The 22,063-nt window shown below is 42.9% G+C and overlaps 1 protein-coding gene across 1 annotated transcript in view; it reads right to left on the reverse strand.

Moving 5' to 3' along the window:
• Nucleotides 1-264: 264 nt before the first annotated feature.
• Nucleotides 265-22,063, reverse strand: part of CLPTM1 (CLPTM1 regulator of GABA type A receptor forward trafficking) — a 38,581-nt gene continuing 16,782 nt past the window's right edge. The window contains exons 6-14 of the mRNA XM_085893931.1: nucleotides 21,747-21,832; nucleotides 21,423-21,543; nucleotides 19,249-19,493; nucleotides 14,771-14,864; nucleotides 13,327-13,517; nucleotides 7,892-7,987; nucleotides 7,438-7,573; nucleotides 2,289-2,456; nucleotides 265-1,147 (exon numbers count right to left, since the gene is read on the reverse strand). Of these exons, the coding sequence (XP_085750057.1) occupies nucleotides 969-1,147; nucleotides 2,289-2,456; nucleotides 7,438-7,573; nucleotides 7,892-7,987; nucleotides 13,327-13,517; nucleotides 14,771-14,864; nucleotides 19,249-19,493; nucleotides 21,423-21,543; nucleotides 21,747-21,832 (1,316 nt within the window). The 3' untranslated portion in view covers nucleotides 265-968. The remainder of the gene's footprint in view (nucleotides 1,148-2,288; nucleotides 2,457-7,437; nucleotides 7,574-7,891; nucleotides 7,988-13,326; nucleotides 13,518-14,770; nucleotides 14,865-19,248; nucleotides 19,494-21,422; nucleotides 21,544-21,746; nucleotides 21,833-22,063) is intronic.

Raw genomic sequence — 22,063 nt, forward strand, 5'->3', positions numbered from 1 at the left:
TTTTTGCCTGCGTAGATTTTTTTTTTTTTTTCGACTTTTAGTGTTTTATTCTGGAGACTTTTCTGATAGAACCAAAGAGAAACTTTATGTTGCAATTTGTGGTGGGTTTAGCTGTAATTTACGGGTTGATCGACTGGACTGGAAGCTCCGTCCACCTTCGGTGGCGGAGGTAATGAAGTGAACAATGACAACGTCCTGCGATGAAGGCAATTGGAAATCAAGTAAACAATGACAAAAGCAAGGAAAAAAAATCCTTTACAGGTGTTTTACAGTGAAACAGGTTTATTGACACGTCATGTACCAAACAAAGTTATTCTGATCATCTTTGCATCCTACTATTTGCCAATAGAGCAAACAATGAAAAATAAATATCAGATTATGACGACAAAGTATTCAAATCGACCCCTAGGTTTTGACACCAACTCTTCTATACACATCGAACAATGTAGGTGTGGACTTATGAACAAGCTCATAAAAGGATACCTCTGGAACAAAGGACCGATTTCTACTTGGTTCACGAATTGACAAACAACCTGATCAGTGTTAACTTGCAATGTGATCACCCCCATTACCCTCCACCCCCCCCCCTCCCCAATGCCCGACAGCATCAGGTCTGAATGAAATAAACAAATCGATTTTCTGTTCATGTAATGAAATAAAAGCTGACGATTTCCAATGTACATCAAACTTTCAAAAAGAAAAAAAAAAAACAAAAAAAAAAAACTGACCTTGTGATAAAACGTGTTCAAACAAAGCCCTCGGCATAACAGGGCAGAATGGAGGCACAAGATCAACAGTTAGGGACCAGCCAGGCACGGTGGAAGGCAAAAGGGAATCGAGACAAACAGATGAATGCACAACGGCCTTCCGTGACCGTGATTCTGCCTGACCCAATGCGAGCTTGGCGTGCTGATCAATCCTATCCGGTCTTGCTTCGTGTACCTGGCTCGTCCGCTCGCGGCTAAATTTCAATCCTCCTTTTTTTCCTGCTCGGGTTTTGATGGAGGTGCGGCAATGGCATCGAGCCCTCTGTCCGTGGCCTCGTTCGCCGGCCTGGCACCATCGCCTGTCGTTCCAAACTCATTCAAGCGTTTCAAGTCCACACGGTATATGTAGCGCTGATATAGGTATATAAAGAATACCACATCTGGAAATTAAATGAGGAAAAATAAGTTCGAAGTTGTTGGGAGGAAGGGGTGGGGTTAAATTATTTTGATCATCTCTACACATCTTCATCAAAATAGAATAAGAGAGAAGCTTCTCATTTGATTAACTTGGATTATGCATCCTGGATCACGTTCGCAATTCCTTATTTGGCCGTAAATTATCTTTTGGATTAAAAAAAATATTAAAAAATCTTAGCTCAGGGAAGAATGAAGGAATAAATACAGTAACCTGCAAGTAAATTGGTTGGGGGGTATTAGGGTTCATGGAGGTAGAGAAGGGGATGACAGGATGCACCACTTGACTGAAGCCCGAGAGGGAAGAGGCCACAACAGTTTCCAGAAGTTGGTTCCACAAGCATGAAAATAGAGGTACAAGAGAGTCGAGGCGTATATTGAGCCTGGATTTTGGGAGTTTAACCAGGAAGGAGTTACTGGAAGAACGAGTGTGGTGTGGAAAAGCTGGGAAGGAAAACCAGATTCTCGGCAAGCTTTCATTCCTGACACATGCCAGGCAGTCATATTGCACAGATGGTAAAAACAACCTTCTGGCTACCTCAAAAAAAATTTTTTTTTAATTCCCAGCAACCCAATAAAGCTTACACTCAGATCCGCACAAGTTAATAGCTGCGTCCCCAGCAAATTATGCTACGTGCAGCCATGTGCACCCTCCCCCCCATTTTTACCATTGGCCCTTGGTTTCCACATTCAAGGTTTTAACTTTCGCGGCACTTTCCAGGAACCTAACCCCTGGAATATTGGTATGGAGGGTTTAATGTACCTCCTCTGGACACGGAAGATTTGGCAAAGGGCACAGACGCTCACACACGGAATCTCCCCGAGATTTTTCCAAACGATCTTCCTTTTCTATTTTCACCAGACAACCAGAATCGTATTTTTTGACACGAGAAGAGTGCATTTGGCAGCAAGCTTCAAAAAACGTTAGGAAATATAACGTGTGTGTGTGTGTGTGTGTGTGTGTGTGTGTGTGTGTGTGTGTGTGTGTGTGTGTGTGTGTGTGTGTGTGTGTGTGTGTGTGTGTGTGTGTGTGTGTGTGTGTTTCTCATATTTGACTTTATTTTAAAAGTTAAAAAAACAACATGATGCTCATCAAATCAAACTCACCATCTCTCAAACAGCCTATTCTGTACATCATGGGCATCTTGATAACAAATGCAAAGAGGTCATCGATGAACGTGTTCAAGGCCTTGTAGGTGAGCATGCGCCAAGGAAGGTGAGCGACGGACTTCAACTTGTAATTAATGAAGAGCTGAGGAGTCATTGTGATGAATCCTGATGGGGAAGAGGAGCACAGAACCAACAGGAAACATGGCGTTATTTCATGAGCCTTGACATCTGTATTAAACAGAAAACCAGACCAAACACATCACCTATGGTGGGTTTATGGTGGTCGAGGTTTGCACTTGGGTCACAAGTGGAAACGATTTGGAAACGTGTCTGAAATGCATTGATAGACCAATCTTCTTCGTTCGGATGCAGCGCAAGGCTACGGGGTGGCATCATTGGCTAGAGGTGTCGCTGATACGGTGTCCTATGCTGGTTAGGGCAGGAATTTGTCATTTGTTCAGGGTGCCGGTGATAGCTTGCATACTCTTCACAAAGGACACCGTGGAATATTTAACATCCACCAACAATTACTGGCAGACGGGACGCCCAGTTTACCGTCCATCCGAGAGACAGCACGCATTCAATAATCACCCTGCCTGTGAAACACTGGGATGACAAGTTTATAGCTGGGTCGGGATTCAAACCCAGACTTGACAACTTACAGGCGAGTGTGGGTAGCTCGATATGACAATGAATTGATTTTTGTAAATTTTGCTTGTTCACATGATTGTTGAAACTTTGCTTTTGCCCACCCTCCACTCATGACAAGGAGATCACAGGATCAAATCCCGCAAACGACGTTCGTCCATTTTCAAACAATGTCCTAGTAATTCATGTAAAAATCGGACCGCACATCCTGAAGCCCACCTGGATCAGGAGCAAGTCACTCAAACTGCCCACAGACCCCTTTGACTCAGATTTTTTTTTGTTAATGCCATGAACAAACTTTGGTGCATCAAGGGTGATGAAGGTTGTGGTGAAGTTTCATAGAAATTGTTTGTGTAGTCTGAGAAGAGAGCAAGTACCTATTTTGGGGGAGTCAAAAACCACCTTGTGGACCCCGTTAATGAGCGCAGATTTTGATGCGGTCAATGCACCTTCGTTAGGCATGAGATATGAATCCTGTGGCCAACTTTCATCAAAATCGTGTATTTGATTCAAGCGATAATGACTGAAGTGTTTAGTGACTGACTCACTCACTCACTCACTGCACATTTTAGCTCATTGGACTTTAGTCCAGTGAGCTTCTGCGATCGAGCAATGTCCTTGTCCTGCTGTGATAGATGTACAAAGCTCCACCATGAGCCTTACATCAACATATATGAAATAGAAAATGTGTGGAACGTGCAAGATTTGGCCCTCTGGGAGCGTTCGTTACAAGTCACGTTTTGCGTTCGTTTGCTTTCTATTGGTTAAACTCCTGAGAATCAGACAATTTACTATCTTGCCAAAACGAAGTTTTTGCAAGATACGTTAGTCAGCTTGTATGTTTTTTTATTTTTATTTTTATTTTTTTTTGTTTGTTTGTTTGTCTGTAATCACGTATAAAAAATTCTGCAGAGCACAGTTATCATTGGAAATTTTTGTAACTTCGCATATCAGAGGCCTATAGAGGTCCTATCCCTTTCAGTGCACAAAATTTTGAAGGTCAAGGTCAAAGGTCAAGGTCACTTTGTCGCAAATCAGGGGAGTCGACGAAACCCTTATTTTTTGAGTAATTTTGATCGGATCGTCTTCAAACTTCATGGGAATATAGTTCATGGTCTGGCGCTCAGCTGATTAATTTTTGGTGGCGATTGGCCTTGACCTTCATGGTTAGCGCCTGAGGTCAAACATATTTGACCCCAAGGTCAAATTTTCAAGTTTTAGGAACCATATCGTGTAGTACCTCAAATTGAACACCTCGATGAGTGCTTTCTAGATATGTCAAGCTTGAGACATTATGATGTCATTTGGTGACGTTATGAGGAAAAAGCATATTTTTCATGGTTACTCTGTAGAACGATTTTCATCGGAATCTCTCGTAGGCAGAAATTACTCAAGGAGTCGCTCCTGGTGGATAGCAGCTCTGTTCACCTCAGTGTGACCTTAAAGAAGTCACACGTGGTCACCTTTTGGCAAGATACGGGTCACCCTGCGGGTGACATTGGTTTGTTATTATTTATTTATTTATTGGATACAAAGTCGATGGTCAGCTCGGAAGAGCGCGAACAAAACAGAACAGAAAGAGCACAGGAAAGAGGGGACCACACACCAGTAGCAGGGTAGAGGGACACAAGGACAAATGACCATGAGAGCAAAGACCGGGGCGGGGGGAGACAAGGTGAAAAAGATAATGGGGGGGGGAGACAAGATGAAAGATAATGGGGGGGGGGGAGACATGGGGTGAAAATTCTGGATACAAGTTCAAACATAATGAGAAAGGGGAGAAAGAGGAAGGCAAGATCAGGGATGGAACAAAAAGTGGTGGAGGGAGAGAGAGTAGAGAAAACAATAACTTGGAAATGAAAGGGTGGGTTTTGGGTGGGGTGGAGAGGTGAGATTAATAAAAGGTAGGGAATATCATGGGTATCGACCATCTCTTTCTGTCTTGTCTGTCCCCAGCTATGTCTATCTCTCATGGAATGTCGATGGGCCCAATGAAGGCATAGGCTACGTAAGGAATCCCATTCATTTGTTTGGTTCATGGGCGCGTGTTTCGATAAGGGTAAGGGGTTTTGATTATTGAGCTCATTGTTTATTGCCATTTACTGCATCGCTTCCTTCTGTTCCCTCCCTGTGACCATTTATTTATTTATCAATAAACCTGCCTTGATCTTGGATGAATTCTGTCTGTGGTGGCTGCTCTATTTGGTGCTTTTATAAAGCCCCGTTGAGGAGAATATTGGTTTCGGTCTCGACACTGCTTCGAAGATCGAATCACACGGTTTACGTTGCTTGGACTAAATTATATCAATCACGTGATGCCGATGGGCGCAGCACTGGGCCACTTTAAGAATTCCAATCTGTACGGTAATGCGGTCGTCAGACGCAGATCCAGCAAGGAGGTCTTGAATCGGTCAACTGATGCGGTCGCCTTGACGCGATCCTCCGGATTCCAACTGGGAAACCGGAACGACCGGCGGCTACAACAATAGGTTAGCAGCCATTGTGAAGCCTTCATCGGCTTAAATGCCTCATCCTGCATTGAAGTTCATTGCAGGGGAACTTGTTTGGGCACTCCAGTCTCAACAGGGAGAGGAGGTGAAAAGATCCTGTTCAGAGCCATGTGTAGAGGAAGTTGGTAAGCCATGAGAGGTGTAATTGGATGCCACAAGCCGAGAGTTTGTAGAGCAAGGCAGGATGTTAGACTGTGTCCAAAGCTTAACATATGCCAAGACAGCAGCCCTGATATTTTGTCTCAGATTCAGGACCTCCATCCTCCAGAAGCACGTCCGGGTTGGAGCAATCTGGTCAGAAACCAAACCGATAGTCTTGAGATCAGGCCGGTGGAGAAAACGATTTGATGTTAACTGCGATGGATTCAACAACTTTGCTTATAATTTGAAGTAAGCTTATAGGCCTGTAGTGAATTGGACCCTTTTTTGTAACGCAGTGAGATTTTCTTACTTCTAAATAGACGAAATCGAAATGAGAGTGAACAGAGAATAAAGAAAATGTGCAAGTGCGGCACAGTAGGTTTCTTGGAAACAAATGCTGACGCCTCCCAGGCCAATTGCAAAACTTAAGTTTAGGGTTTCCAGAAATTTCACCACCTCCTTCCAGGATTGGCACAGTGTGCTGAAGCCGTTGGATGCGAGTGCATAGGGGTTGTGACTGTGAGTGAGGAGTTTGGCATGCAAGGAGACGTTGGCAGGTAAGTCGCTCCTTTTGAGGTACAGAAGGATGATTTGCCATTGGCAGGAATTCAGGTCGGCATGTTCACAGATCGAGTCACGCCCTTTGCTACAGTGCCGGGGTTGGCTGAAGAAGTACCAACTCCATAAATTTGGATTAAAATTAATTAAATTCAAATCAAATGGAAAAGCAAATCGGTACAAGTCCTGCATTGGAGTAATCAGAAGGAACCCAAACAAGCAAAAAGTAAAGATAAAAGGAACGTGGATGGTGAAAAAAAATAAAAATAAAAATAAAAAAGAAATCAGATAAATAAATAAATAATTCTGGCTGCCAGACCATGTGTCCGATCAGATTGAAATTTAAAACATGTATTCCCCATCACCACTGGATCATAATTGTGAAGTTTCATATTGATCGAAGAGATTTTTTGGGTTCGAGAGAAATAATTTATTATTTTTTTTAAAGATTTTCGCTCAATCCCATTTGGCTTGGCAGACATTGTGACAAATCAATTATTCCTGAATACCCAAGTATCCCCAAGGCTTGGGGAACATTTGTGTGAAGTTTCCCCTCGATCTGTCCAGCCGTTCTGGAGAAGAAGGTTTTTACATGCTTTAGGATAAATACAATATGGCTGCCAAACCATACGACCTGTGACATCATACGCGTGAACGTTTTGTTCCTCGTGGATAGGCGGTCATTCGTGTAAAGTTTCGCATCGATCTGTTCAGCCACTTCAGGGAAGAAGATTTTTGAAGGTTTTTTTTTTGTTTGTTTTTTTTTTTTAAACAACACAGCTGCCACATCACGAAACCGATGATGTTATAATTATTAAAACATTCCACATGAGTAGTCGCTCCTCTGGTGAAAATTTAGTCTCAATCAGACAAGTACTTATGGAGAAAAACACTAAAGTTCTGTGCAGACAAAACAAACACAAACGGAAACACAATATTTTTAAAACCGTTCAACATTTATCTTTCATATGACACAGGTCTATTCCTCATACCACCCAAAAGGCAGGTCACCTTGAGTATCAGCTCATTGTTTGTTTGTTTGTTTGTTTTAAGTTCGCTGAACCCACTTGTTCACCACAAAGTGCACCTGAGTCATTCCTGTATCGTCAAGTTAAAAAAAAAAACCCAACAATTACAAAGATGAATGATCTAAAGGAGAGAAAGTGATCTTTTTCTCAACATTGAATAAATTTTTAAAGTGTGCAAGAAAATGAATAAAATTACACGATCGAATGATGATACAGACAAAGAAGTGGTCGAGGGAGTGGGGGGGGGGGGGGTGGACGTACCAAAAGTGAGCAAAAACCCATACAGCATGCCGAGAACCCAGGAGTACCAACTCTTATGCTCCTGATACACAAGGCTGTATAGGCAGTAGCATCCAAGTAAAGGAAACAGCACCCAGGACAAGTAGCGGAACGCCATCTGTTCACAAAGAAAAAGAAAACCTGCTGAATCGGTGAGCATCCATTTAGACATAGCATCACAGAGTTGGGGTGAGGGTGGGAGGGGAGTGTGTGGGGGTGGGGTGGGAGGTGGTTGGATGCCATGGTCGAAGAGTGTGGAGCCGGCGTCACAGCCGATGCTACATGGGCTAGAAGGGACACACTGTTGAAGAAGCACACAAGGGGAGAAGGCGTAACTGCAGCCAAACAGGTAGAGAGTAATGGGCATTCTCCGCAAGAATACAAAGACATTTGAAAAGAAATCAATCTGCCACCAACAACACATTGCCGGACTTACATCATCATATTCTTTTGTTGAACTTTCGATGTAAGTCGACTTGTCCTCAAACTTGATTTTAGGGATTATGTTTGCCACCATATCTTCCCTGTCCACCTGCAAACAAGACGGTAATGAACACTTTCAATGAAAGAGTGCAGGAAAAATAATAATAAAACATAAAACGTTGATTTCTTCCACAAATACACGGAAACACAAGATATAAATAAATATATAGCCTTTTGGGGGGGGGGGATTTAAATGCAAAGTCGAGGCTCATCGAAGAGTGAGACAATAAAGGGTTTAAATGATGACAATGAGTGGGGTGCCATCCCATCAGGGAGAGCAGTACTCCATTGAGCTACGGCCACAAAGCTTAAGGCCCAGTCACACCTTGACGTTTTAGCCAGCGATGGCAACGTATTAAAATGTATGTAAAAGGCTGGCTTACGTTGAACTTTTGATGTTTTTTTTAAAGATTCGGACGTATTCATAGCGACTTGGTCTTATGTATAACGCATTGGTAACAACACAGAACGTTTCGTTGTGTTATAGATAACTTATACCAACGAATGCTGAACCTGTTGTTGGTCTACACAACCGATGCACAACGATAGTCTAACTTAGGCATAGTGCGTTGCACGCATCGCCGACGATGTCGTGACGTAGCCTATTAAAAGGCTGACGCACAACGATTCGAATCATAACTGCCGTAGAAATGGAAGTGTCAACATCGCGGTCACACCTTGGCGATCTTGCCAGCGTATGCCGACCTAAGAAAAATGTGTCTAAAACGTTGGGGCACGTCAAATACGGTATGAGTAAGTTTGGTATACGTGAGTACAACGCTAAATACGCTATCATACGTCGTAGTAAGTAGAGTACGTCAAGAAATTTTAAACATGTTCAAAATTTTACGACGTACTCGGCGTATGACACATGTTCCGCATGCGATGGGGATAAGTTTTACACACGATATGTGGACGCTTACACACGTCCACAAAGGTTACTTATAAGCTACTCATAAGTCGAAACACGTCGCGGTAATGTCTTTTTTACGCGAAACTTATTTCTAACTTATGTTTGACGTGCTTTGAACCAATTCTTTACGTAGTCCCAACACACATCGACGTATGTAGAGGTATTCCAATGACGTCTTCCGGTCGACAAAAAAATAAATAAATGAATGTGTTTCTAACTTACAACTGCCATATAAAGACGTGTTCCCAGCGGTTTTGGGAATTGTTATATAAAAATGGTGTTCATAAAAGGGGAACCCAACAGTGTTTGAGTCCTTTTTGAGTCGATGTCCATGTCAGCAGTAACAGTAACAGTATCAGTATTAGTATTAGTATTAGTAGTAGTTTGTTCATGTTGGCAGTAGTAGGTGAGTGTGAGGGGGAGGGTGTGGGTTATGATGGATCCTCCTTGCGTTTAACGATTTAACGATTTAAATGATAAACTCAACGATTTAAATGGCTGCATCTCCACTATTGAAAGTAGACGCTTGCGCTCAACAATTGGATTTTTTTTACACTCAACAACTTTTAAACGGTACCACTCAGCTATTTTCATTGTTTATAATGAACGATTTAAATTGCTCTCACTCGCCTTTGTTTTTTGACGCTGGGGTTTTGAAATTTGAAGCGTTTCTTCTGAACGTGTTAAAACGCTCAAACTCGACTATTTTAAATAGACGCTGCCGATGGACAATTGGAATCAGAGCCAAGCTCGACATCGAAGTGTGAACATCCTCGTCATGCCGAAGAAAAGTTTGAAGAATGCTGCAAATAAGTGTCCTGGCCGTGGCCGTGGACGCTGATGCAAGGACGATCCATTATACCGACGTCTTTCAGCCTATGAGTAACTTAAAAGTAACGTCTGTCGATGTGTGGCAACGATCGCGTAACGTGCCAACAACACGTTAATCATAGGTTAGAAATAAGTTTCGGGTACGCTAAACATTACCTCGGCGTGTCTCAACTTATGATTAACTTACAAGTAGTATGTGTTGACGTCTGTCAACAATCGCAGACCGTGCATACAACTTGTGGCCAGCGTAGCGGAACGTGTGAGTCATACGCCGGCATACGTCGTGAAATTTCAAGCATGAAAAAATTTGAGGACAACCAAAAAGTACAACGTTTAAAGCCAACGTACAACGACGTATGGCAGTGTTTCTCAGCGTGCTCTCAATGTTATCAAAACTTACCCATAACGTATTCAACGTGTGCCAGCGTTTTAGAAGAAAAAAATTCAAAAAATCGGCATACGTTGGCTAAAACGTCAAGGTGTGACCGGGCCTTTAGAGGCTGCGAGTAGTTAGGATGAATCGACAGGACTTGGAACAACTGAGGACGTAGAGTGAGAACATGGCTTGTAATCGAGTGAGTGCAGTTTGGTCAGATATGTAGAACGTCCTTCAATCCCGGAAATCTCAGTGTCACCCGATCATTCAGGGATAAATAGTCACATGAACCAACATACTTCCATGGTCAGCCACTCGAAGAAGTTCAGTCTGTTGAACCTCTGCAGGCCTCAATCAGCCCTCACCTCTCCCGAGCTGAAATTTGTAAATGCTGGCCTCAAAAGCCAGCCACAGATGAGGCATTTTCCATTGTTCAGTCCATTTGTTTTTTGTTTTTTTCACAACTCCTCAGTCCCGAGGCTTTTATCCATCGCTCGTATGGAGTACTAAAGCACTCAACATTATTGGCATCACCCACAAAGAGGCCAAAGGACAAGGCCTGATGTTCTCAAATCACAGAGAGATGAGTGGTACGTATTTGTTTTGAAACGTGTCCTCCAGTCTAGCAGCCTCAATCCTCCGATCTTCCCAAGCACGCATTTTACTTCTTCCCTCACTTTTTCACCTTTATTACCTTCACCACCAAAGGCCAACGGAGGGTTTGTTTTCACCCGTCTATCAATCGCCAACAGGTCACATTTTTATTCCGATCTTCATGAAACTTCACCTGGTAGAGGTAGTGACAATCTGGAAGCCTATTTTGAGGTCAATAGGTCAAAGGTCAAGGTCACAAATCGTCAATTTTCAAACCGATTCACTAGATATCTACTGTATGTATATCCTGTATATAAAACAGAAAAACACAAGTGGATATGTCTTGATCGACCTCTGCGAGTATGTCTATTAATTACATACTGTTTGAACAGAGTTGGACCAAGAGTGCATGTATTAAGAACTTATTATTCAACCTCAACTACATCGATTGGAACATACATTTAAACATGTAGACCTTTCGAGGCCTTACACCTTTAAAACCCCTTAGGCTTAGACCTGTTAGACCATTTTAATTTAAACCTTTTAGACCCTTTAAAATAATAAATAAATAAATAAATAAAAACTTCACACACCCTGTAGAGTGTAGACCCCCAAGACCCATAAACACACTTTAGAGCACCAAGATCATGAAGACCCTAAATACCCTCAAGACCACAAAGACCATTTAGCCCTTAAAATCCGAAAGACACCAAGATTCCCCCCCCCCACCCCCCATTCTTCCCCCAAGACCCTTTCAGACCATAAATACCCTTGAGACCGCTGATACCCGTAAAAACCCCCAAGGCCCTTTATAACCCCAAGATCCTGTAGATCCTACAGACCCCATTAGAACCCTTACTTTTCAAAACAGAATTGTCTCTTTTTTTCAGGTTCTGCTCATTTTGGTTTGTGGCATTGGGAAACATCCCGTGCGCGGAAGAGTGAGAAAGTCCCAAAAAGGCCCACGTGGCAAAGAGAAAATGACAACAATTTCACTCCACAATAATCAAATGGGATTTTTTTTTGTGATTTTATTATTGCCAAAACTATGACATCAGATTTAAACTTACGCAGCTAATTTGTACACATGTGTAGTATATGTGTTTAAAATTTGGTCAAAATTCGTCAAAGGTCAATGTCATCAAAACATGTAGAACACCAATTAGGCGGTGATTAGAAAATGTATCGACCAAAATTGTTATTCACGACATTCCATCATGTGAGCGCTTGATACGTCAAATTCTCAAAATTACCAAATTGCCGTTTCAATCGGAACAATTGTGAAATTCGATTTAGCAAGAACTGTACGATGCACAATACCTTTCTTTGTTACTTGTGAAATCGAAAATTCGCAAGTATATTGCTTGGTCCGGTCTGTGATTCTCTCTATGTATATGTATATATGAATGAATGAATGTCGCCTACAGGACACAATTTTTAAAATGCATCTTCACAAAACTTAACGGAATGGTCGAGCTGGTAACAAGCAAGAAGCCTATGGATTTTGAGCTCAAAAGGTCAACATAAACCAAAGGCAACAAACTTGTCAAATTTCTAAAATCATTAATTTTCATCCGATCTACGTGAAATTTGAACAGACTTTGCATTTCACGTCACTGGATTCAACCACCAACTATTTTTGAGGTCAACACTGGCCAAAGGTCAATAACATTGGTGGGATTTCTAAAATCCTCAATTTTCATCTGATTGACTTTAAATATGAAGAGGATTCGCATATTTGGTCATTGAATTAAACCACCAGTTATTTTTACGGTCAAATTCATTTTAGATATTTCGCAAGTATCGTGCTCTGCACGACATCTTTCTTGTCTGTCTGTCTGCAAGCAGAAAATCTCAAAAAGTTGTGGATGGATTTGGACGAAACTTGGTGGACACGGGTGTATGGCAAGGACAAATTGATTCAATTTTGGTGAAGATCTGGATCTGGATCTGGATCTGATGATTTTTTAGTGATTCGTCACCATTGAGAGATAGGACCAAAAATGACATATAGCACGATATCTCAAAAAGTTGTGGACAGATTCCGATGAAACTTGGTGGACAGGTTGGGTGTGTGACAATGAAGAATTGATTCAATTTTGCTGAAGATGCAGATCTGTTTACGAGATCTTTAAAAAAATTTCAGTGATTCTTTACCATTGAGAAATGGGGCCAAAAATGATATTTCAAAAAGTTATGGACTAGTTTTGACAAAACTTTGTGGGTGAGTTAATTAGGTGACAATAAGCAGATTCAATTTTGGTTTCAGTCTGAATCCAGATATAGCCCATCAGCGAGATCCAAAAGTAAACTGTTCAGCCTGGCGGAGGTATGCGCTCTACCGAGTGCCATTATAATTTGCTTTTAAATTTGTTTTCTCCACAACCACCTGGGCGATTGACACGAAACTTTCAACATAAGAGTGGCTACCCATAGAGAATATTTTAACAAAGTTAAATGATTATTGGATGGAAAATGCGGCCGGCATTCGAAAAAAGTCGGTTTTCTGCAAGCATGGGTTTCAGGGTGTTTCACGTACCAGGAATAACTGGCTGAGGCCGAGCAAAATCGATAAAAATTATATTTGTTTACATTTATAAACGAATCAAACCATTGGTTAAAGGACAAATTAAAATAAAATAAATAAAAACCTGCCTTCAACAACATCTCCCACCTTGACATTCATGACCTTAGTGACCTTCCAAAGGTCAATGAGTAGGCCAACGAAGACGCTGATTTGCACCACAAAATTTGTCTCGTTGTCCAGGATGTACAGAAGAACCACCGCCGATTGGAAGACCCCAAAGAAAACAGAGCGAACAGACAGTCCTTCCAGAGACTGACGGCTGTTCCAGAACTGGATGTCTATGACAAAAACGGATTCACATGAAAACAGGATTAAAGGAAAGAATGTCACTTTATGCAGCTAAAACTGGGCCTATCCTGCACCAACATCACACATTGAGCACTCTGGGAATTCGAAGATTAAACGGGGGTTTCATCTCGCATCTTGTTTTCCAGATGCTGTTTACAATATTAATTAATCAGGTGACACCAAAATTTTATCTTCCTTCTTCGGGGTCGGCCGACGATCCTGTCAAAAATAAAAAAAATTAAAAAAGGTTTTACAGCCATGTTGGCGAACTCACGGTGAGGTTAGTAGCGGAGCAGCCGACACTACGAGACTGCAACTGAACTGGTTTGCACAATTAATGTTGATACGTATCATCCAGCTGTTCAAGTTCTTATTAACTGATAAGGGGTACCTAAACTGGCTAGATGTGTCGTTAGTACCCCCTTGTTGGTCAGGAGTCCTACAGCAAGTGGTGATAGGCTAAAGGGTTTCATGGTCATCATGATCGTTAAGAGATTATACATGTATAACACTTTGGTGATGTCCCCAAACTGCCCCACTGTTCTCCTCCACACGAGAGGGAGAGCGTGGGAGGGTCGAGAAAAATTAAAGATCTGCTGAAGGGTCTTTGAAGGAGCTTTTGTAAATGTCAACAGTTTCATTCTGTTTTCGAGCACATTTGAAAACTTTAGTGCGACAATGACTAGAAAAATTCTCTCATAAACCATGGATATAATAAAAGAGTTCAAACAAATAATAGGAAGTAAAAGCAATTGTAAGTGACAATAGAATCCATCTTAAATGGAATAAACAACATGGTTCATCCAGCGTTTCACCCAAGGGTTGGCAGGATGGCCTCGGCCCGAGAGGTATGCGCACTCGCCTCTGAGCTGTCTGGGCTGGGTTTGAATGTCGACCCAGCTATAAATGGCCATCATGGCGTCTCGCAGGCAGGGCGATCAATCAGCGTGCGTGTCATCCCCTTGATGGATATTAAACTAGGTGTTCTGTCTTCCGGAATTAGTTGATAAACGTTAAAGATCCTACGGTGTCCTTCACAAAGAGTCGGCGAGCTATCACCAGCACCGTGATCAAATTATAAATTCCTGTTCTGATCTACAGGGGACACTGCATCAGCGACACAGACACGTTCCGAGCAATGATGCAACCAGCAACCACAGTCTGCATACGGAATGAAAGAACGATCACATAAATAACCGAAGGGCAGTATGTACAGCCAACTTATCTTGAAGAGAACACTAACCATTTTTGAAAGCAAGAAATTCAAATATGCTGTGCACAATGGAGACGATGACGGTGACGGCGAGAAGATAAGGATTGGTTTCAAGCAGAGCGACCTGCAAAAGGGAAAGAGGGTCAACGAAAGAACACAATTTGTGCATCAAACAGCCAATTAAGCTTGACGTGGCAACAACGAAGAAAGCTAACTACCACAATGGATTGTATCATCAAATTCATTCGCAAGATTAAAATTAAACAGTAATCTTGTAGAATGTGAGAACTTCAATAAGTCATGGCATTTAAGTATTGCATCCTCCAAAATGGAGAGGTCAGGTAACCACAAACACCACGTGCTGCATGGGTGGAATGATGTTTCTGTTGTGGTGGGTTAATAACGCTGTGGTTTGTTGACAAGGGAGATGCTCGAAACAATAATGTATACAACACTACGATGGTCAACACAAGCGGCACGATTGTCACCGCAATATGAACACCATGCAAAGTACAACAGGTATTACAAAAGCAACACTGTACCCCCTTGTTAAGGAACAAATGAACTTTCAAACCTGTCTGCCTCCTCCATAACCTGGTAGTGCCTTGTTCAGTCTGTCTCTAAGTGTATGCTCCCCTTCCATTCCTTCCTCTCTTCAAATGAGTGCAGTGTTGGTAGCAGCCGGTGGTGACGGCGCGGCGGGAGCAGCGAAAGAGATTGGGAGGAATGATATGTATTAAATATAGTTACGGTCGTGGGGGTAGATCGAGGAATTTAATAGGAAAATTAGGATTGAATAGAGTTGTTTGGTCGGTGGACGTGTGCGAGACCTCTCGATGCAATCAAGTAGGGAGACTGTGAGCTTAAGTGTTACTTGTGTTACACGGGGGGTGGTGCTGTGTTAATTCGGTCGGGTTTGTGACGAATTGCCCCAGTATGTAATCTCCCCCCTGTGAACTTTCCCGACGTTTTGTGTTCCAAGATCGGCAATAAAGGTGGGGAACGTGTCCCTAAAACAACTACAAGCAAGCAGAAGCCCCGCCTTCCTGGGTTTCGTGCGAGCAGGCCACGCCGGAGGCAGAGGGTTGATGGGCGTGACGTGAGACGCATGAAGAGGAAGAGGGCGTGAGAGGCAGCAGATCAAATAGGATGGAGAGTTTGGAGAAGGAACGGTTGAGTGCGGAGTGAGGGACGCACGCAGTCGAGAGAGAACGTAGCTCGGAGATGGCCTGTAAGAAGAGGGCTTTACGGCTGCCTTTCCTGCGACGCATAAAGAAGAAGGCACAATTCTCGTATTCGTGCCGAGGCGAGACGTTGGCCATCGACTCTTGGCTGGTTGTGTGGGACAGGCCTCAAGGCCTCGTGTGTGTGCGTGCATCACCGAGGGGGACGGCATCATTCTGCAAAGAGTGTATTGGCGGCGAAGACGATCGATGAAGAAGCTGCACGGGGTCTCTGAGCCTTGGTGTTGAATACCGCTCATGAATTGCCTGACATAAGTTTTTCCCACTGCGAGAGAGCGATTTGTTGCCATTTTGCACGCGTCTATACGTGCAAATAGAAGCACCTCGATTCCAAGTTCTACAAAGACCATCTCTGAGCCAAACGAAGTGCCAGAATAAAGGAAGGGTTTTCTTTTATTTTGTTCCCCTTGTTTGTATCAAGTCTATGTGTAAAGGCGCCTCGACGTAGACTTTAATTTATCTCACGTATTGTCCTTTGTAAATATTTCTCTATTTTCCATTAAATGTGTTCATTTCAAGTGGCTGTGTCAGTGTATTTGTCGTGGGGTTCGAGGATCAACGTCCGCCTCCGAATAAAGAAAGACTGCTCGACCATCCAGGGCTGGCGGGCTTAACCGCCCATCACCACAATTTGGTTCGGTGTGATTAACCTTGGCTGCCAGCGCCGCGATGATAATGTAGATTCTTCATTCTGCAGGAAGGATCGTAGACATCGAGTCTTGTTTGATCTGTTTTTTTTTACCCAAGCCCATGCTCCCTCCCGTGAAAAGAAGAGAAAGAAAAAACAAACTACAAAAACTTCCAAAAAACACTTCATTTGAGAAAAAATAGCTCCGCAAAGCAGGCGTAACCCCTCAGCCCCTTGATGCAAACCAATTTCAAGATGGTGGCGATATTGAAAATCGCAGCACGCCCATTTTCGAAAAGAACCTTCCTCGACTCAACCCCAACACACCCAGCAAAAATGGATTTAATCGGACAAGGTGTTCTCGAAATTGACGGAAACCAATTTCAAGATGGCTGCCGTGGCGGCCACAGTGAAAATCGCAGCGTGCTCATTTTGGAAAGGAACCTTCCTCTACTCAACCCCATTATACTTCGCCAGAATAAAATCAATGTGTGAAGCCGTTCTCAAGTTATTGTCCAGAAACCAAATTCAAGATGGCTGCTCTAGCCGCCATAATGGATATCGGATTACGCTGAGTATCGAAAGGAACCTTCCTCTAAACACCCCCATGATATCACACAAAAATGAAATCAATAAGTCAAGCCGTTCTCAAGTTATTGTCCGGAAACCAAATTCAAGATGGCTGCCCGAGCCGCCATATTGGATATCGCATCGCACTGATTATCGAAAAGAACCTTCCTCTACTCAGCCCCAACACACACTGCAAAAATGGATTTAATCGGACAAGGCGTTCTCCTCGAAATCGACGGAAACCAATTTCAAGATGGCTGCCGTGGCGGCCACAGTGAAAATCGCAGCGTGCTCATTTTGGAAAGGAACCTTCCTCTACTCAACCCCATTATACCTCGCCAGAATAAAATCAATGTGTGAAGCCGTTCTCAAGTTATTGTCCGGAAACCAAATTCAAGATGGCTGCCCGAGCCGCCATATTGGATATCGCATCGCACTGATTATCGAAAGGAACCTTCCTCTACTCAGCCCCAACACACACTGCAAAAATGGATTTAATCAGACAAGGCGTTCTCCTCGAAATCGACGGAAACCAATTTCAAGATGGCTGCCATGGAGGCCACATTGAAAATCGCAGCGCGCCCATTTTCGAAAGGCACCTTCCTCGACTCAACCCCAACACACCCAGCAAAAATAGATTTAATCGGACAAGGCGTTCTCCTCGAAATTGACGGAAACCAAAAGTTGACGGAGGGATGTCCACCCGGACAACGCCTGTGACGACAATACCCCTTAGCCCAATTGGGCTGAGTGGTAAAAAAACAATATTTTGCAATTTCTTCTTTGGATCTTGTGTTGATAAATTGGTGTGGGGTTGATATTGGGCTGAATGGGCTGAATGGCCTCCACCCGTGTCCAATTTCCTGGCGATTCCTTGTGAAATGACAACACAGCCGATTCCACACGTGAGAAGGCTGAATGCCCCATTTCTGTTTGCTTCCAAATCTTGTGTCCCCAACCAACCCCTCACTCTCGGTACGCACCTTTCCCTGTCGTACCCAACTAGTCCTCGACTCTATCTTTTGCACGTAAGAAGGTAGAAAACTTTCTGACAACCCTTAACTATGATTCTGCAAATGAACTGGATGGCATCAACTGATGGGTTCTAAAAACCTGCTCCGCCGCTCTTGCACTTCCTCTCTCTCTGCCCTTTTAACCGTCATTTGCTCTCGTCTCGGTCATCTTCCATCTGCTGGGAAATCGACCAACATCTCCGCATTACATAAACTGGAACAGCATTCGGTGGAGTGCATACCTCCGCCAGGCTGAAGGGTATAACGTCTCGTATCCCACCGAGAGGCCGGATCTGAAAGACCTGAACAAAAAAAAAAAAAAAAAAAAAAAAAAAAAAAAAAATCGAAACAGCTTGTTCTGATCATCGAACCAACTCTTCCAGCAAATTTTGTCATAATCCATCCACACTTTGGTGAAATATCGTGCTACATCTCATTTTGGCCCCGTCTTTCAACGGTCAAGAATCACTTTTAAAAGAATGAAACAACTCTCATGTCCGGATTCGGATGTTCAACAAAATCGATTCAATCCACCCTCGGCACACACCTACAGTGTTCAAGTTTTGTGTTCACCATGCTCAACGCGACCAATTAAACCCACACCCGACCCCAAAGTGTACCACCTCCTAAATTTCCAGTTTTTCCTTCTGTATCCATCTTGTCCAACCCTTGCGTCCTTCTTACTCGCATTCCTTATTTGTCCACCTCCGTCCATTTTATCTCTCTGTTGGCATTTCCTCCTCTTTATGCCGTTCCTTTTGCGTCCTGATCCGTTCTGTGGGTCTCAGTCTTCCATGAGTATCGACTTTGTGTACAAAAAAAAATAGTGGGACAACACTGAATTATTTAACAACTTTCCTTTGTGGGAAGTTGAGTGAATATTGTACAATCTACAAACACCAGGAAGGAAGTAATTTTGGGATCAATAACACAACAGACGCTACACTTTTGAGCTCCCACAATTACAGAAACTTACAAATGTACACAGGCACGCACAATGCACCGGGCCTTCGGCCATCAACTCGAGTACGAGCACTGTTCTCAATGACCCACCTTGACGGTGTCCTGCTCCTCGTCAGACTGTTCATAAAGGTCATCCCCAAATACATTCCAGATCGATCGTGTGGATTGTGCCGCATACATCTGCCATTTCCACAGAGACAGTGGTGTGAATGACAGGTGAAGGGGAAGACTGGACAGGCTGCTGTTTACCGGAAAGCAATCCTTCTGCAGGTTCCAGTAGTCATTGAGATAGAGAACAGGAAAGTAGTCTCCACTCAACTCGTCAAACTTCACATCTGAAGCAGAGGTTGTTGAACATGCTCACGACACGAAATCGGACGGACAGGATTTACATTCCAAACATGGAGGTTTACTTTTAGGGCAGAGTTTTATGTTTTCACAAAATAATTGCTAAAAACTTTTTCTTTATATGTAGTATTGCTAAGTACTGCCAAGTACTGCTAAACTGGAGGTTTTGAAAGTGCCAACAAGGCCATTTGTGTTGTCGTGTTGAAATTATTAATGCATTTGAAACTAGAAGGGCACTCGGTAGAGCGCATACCTCCGCCATGAGAACATATCAGGCCCGATACATTTTTGAGATTTCATGCTACACACACACATAAACAGTACAATATCGGTTTGGAGCCCAATCTCTCAATGGCGAAGAATCAGGTTAAAAATTAAACAATTATCGCATCCAGATCTGGATTCAGATCTTCACCAAAATCGAATTACTTCATCCTTCCCACACACCCAACCTGTCCACAACTTTTTGAGATATCCTGTACACAGACAGACAAAAAGGGGTGAAAACATAACCACCTTCACCTTCGGTGGTGGAGGGAAAATGTATAATAAAAGGTGTGTGCTGGTGTGTGTGTGTGTGCGTTCGTGACGCTTTATTCTAAAATCGAAATGGTGTTGGAAAGCTAAATAATTGATTTACTTGGAACAAAAAGTCGTGTCCGTTTAGTCATAAAAATACCCGTTTTCGAAGCCATGCTTTCCGAAAGGGGAGAGGAAAACGAGGACCTGAAGCTTCAATGATTGTAACAGTACGACAACAGCCGGACAACTTTAGAATAAAGCTCGACGAGCGCGGAAGGAGCACACAAAAGTATATACCGCAGTATTTCTCAAAGCAACATATAGAAATATAAAATAGGATAGGAAAGGATCACAAACAAAGCTGTTTGTGTGTTTGTGCTCCTTCTGCGGACCATTTTATATATAGAACAGTACACTCCAGTTCTGGAGCGTTCATCGAACTTGAGAAAGGACGTGGCAAGGATTACCCCCTCCACTTTTATTTGGACCAAGTTAGTTCAGGACTGGTGTTGCATCATTGGGCCACGATCTGTTCAGCCACCTCAGAGAAGAAGATTTTTGAAGGTTTAAAATATATATATATATATATATATATATATATATATATATATATATATATATATATATATATATATATATATATATATATATATATATATGGCTGCTGAATCATGTGACCAATGTCATCATCAATTTATTTTTCTGTGGACCATTTTATCCCAAGATGACAAAAAAATTTCATGCTGATCAGATGTGGCATTCTACATATGCAATTATGAGTCATAACGAAAGCACCTATGACGTCATTTTAAAAAACAATCTCTTTCCCCATGCAGAGCACTTGCTGTGTTTAAAGTTTAAATTTTTTCCTTGGTACGGTTTCAGAGATACAGTTCCACATAATGAGATGGAGGACGTCATAATTATGACTAAAACATTCTACATGAGTGGTACGCACCGATGGTGAAAATGTTGTCTCAATCCGACAAGTGGTTGCGGAGAAAAACACTAAAGTTCTGTGCGGACAAACAAACAGACAAACAAACAGACAAACAAACAAACAGACAGACAGACAAACGGACCCAAATGCAAGATCCTGTGCTGCGGCAAGGGTAAATAATATCAATCATGTTTTGAAATAATCCATGCGTTGTTTTATGCCTGCTTTAAATCCACGGGGTGTGAATGCGTCCCAAAAATTGTTTACTTTACCTTTGGTGAGGGTGAGGGTTAAACCCGTCAGTGATGCAACGGGTCAGCATGGCTGGTATCCCCCAAAATAAACCGGCCACCACAAAGCAGAACAAATCATGCTTCCTCTTCACCATAGCACGTCCATCTTTATGCTAAACACACAACTCTCTCGATCTCACATAAAATCATCACAAACTCACACTGATCAAGAGGGGGTGGCACCGAGCCTTTAACCCACGACGTGTGATCATCCACGAGGTTTATGGTCAGGTTCGGGTGCCAGTGGGACAGGATTTCCACAGCACCATAGTCTTCCGCTCTCTGCCAACACACACCGGACCGTTTCAAAAGATACCGTCGGAGAGCTGACAAGATCGCATCGTTACAGCAACGATTCGAACGCGTTCTCAATCCTCTCCAAACGTTACACATTTCCTTTATTGAATTGACAATCGGCGAAGGGACAGGAAAATGACGTCTTGCATATTCAGGTTCGGGTTTCTTACGGAAATCAAGAAAAATACCTTTATCCTCTCTGGGCTCGCCTCAGTCTCCCCAGTCAATAGGTTCTTCGTCTTTAAGAACCTCCTTTTCTTGAACTTGTTGAGCACTGAACACAAAACCAGGCGATCGCAGTCACGACAAGTCAAGAGTACACATCGATCGATGTTTAATAATTACCAGTCTGCAGGCAACTACGTTCATGTGCAAACGAAAGACCACATCCCGTCGTCGCTTCTTTTATCATTTTGCATGCGCGTCACGGTCTTCAATTCAACAATCCCACCCCGACGTGACACCGTGGTCATGGTTTCCATTCACCGACTCCTCCTGCGATCGG

The sequence above is a fragment of the Eptatretus burgeri genome, chromosome 9, assembly GCF_056783735.1.
Source record: "Eptatretus burgeri isolate ZD-2024b chromosome 9, Ebu_testis_v1, whole genome shotgun sequence".
Classification (NCBI taxonomy): Eukaryota; Metazoa; Chordata; class Myxini; order Myxiniformes; family Myxinidae; genus Eptatretus; species Eptatretus burgeri.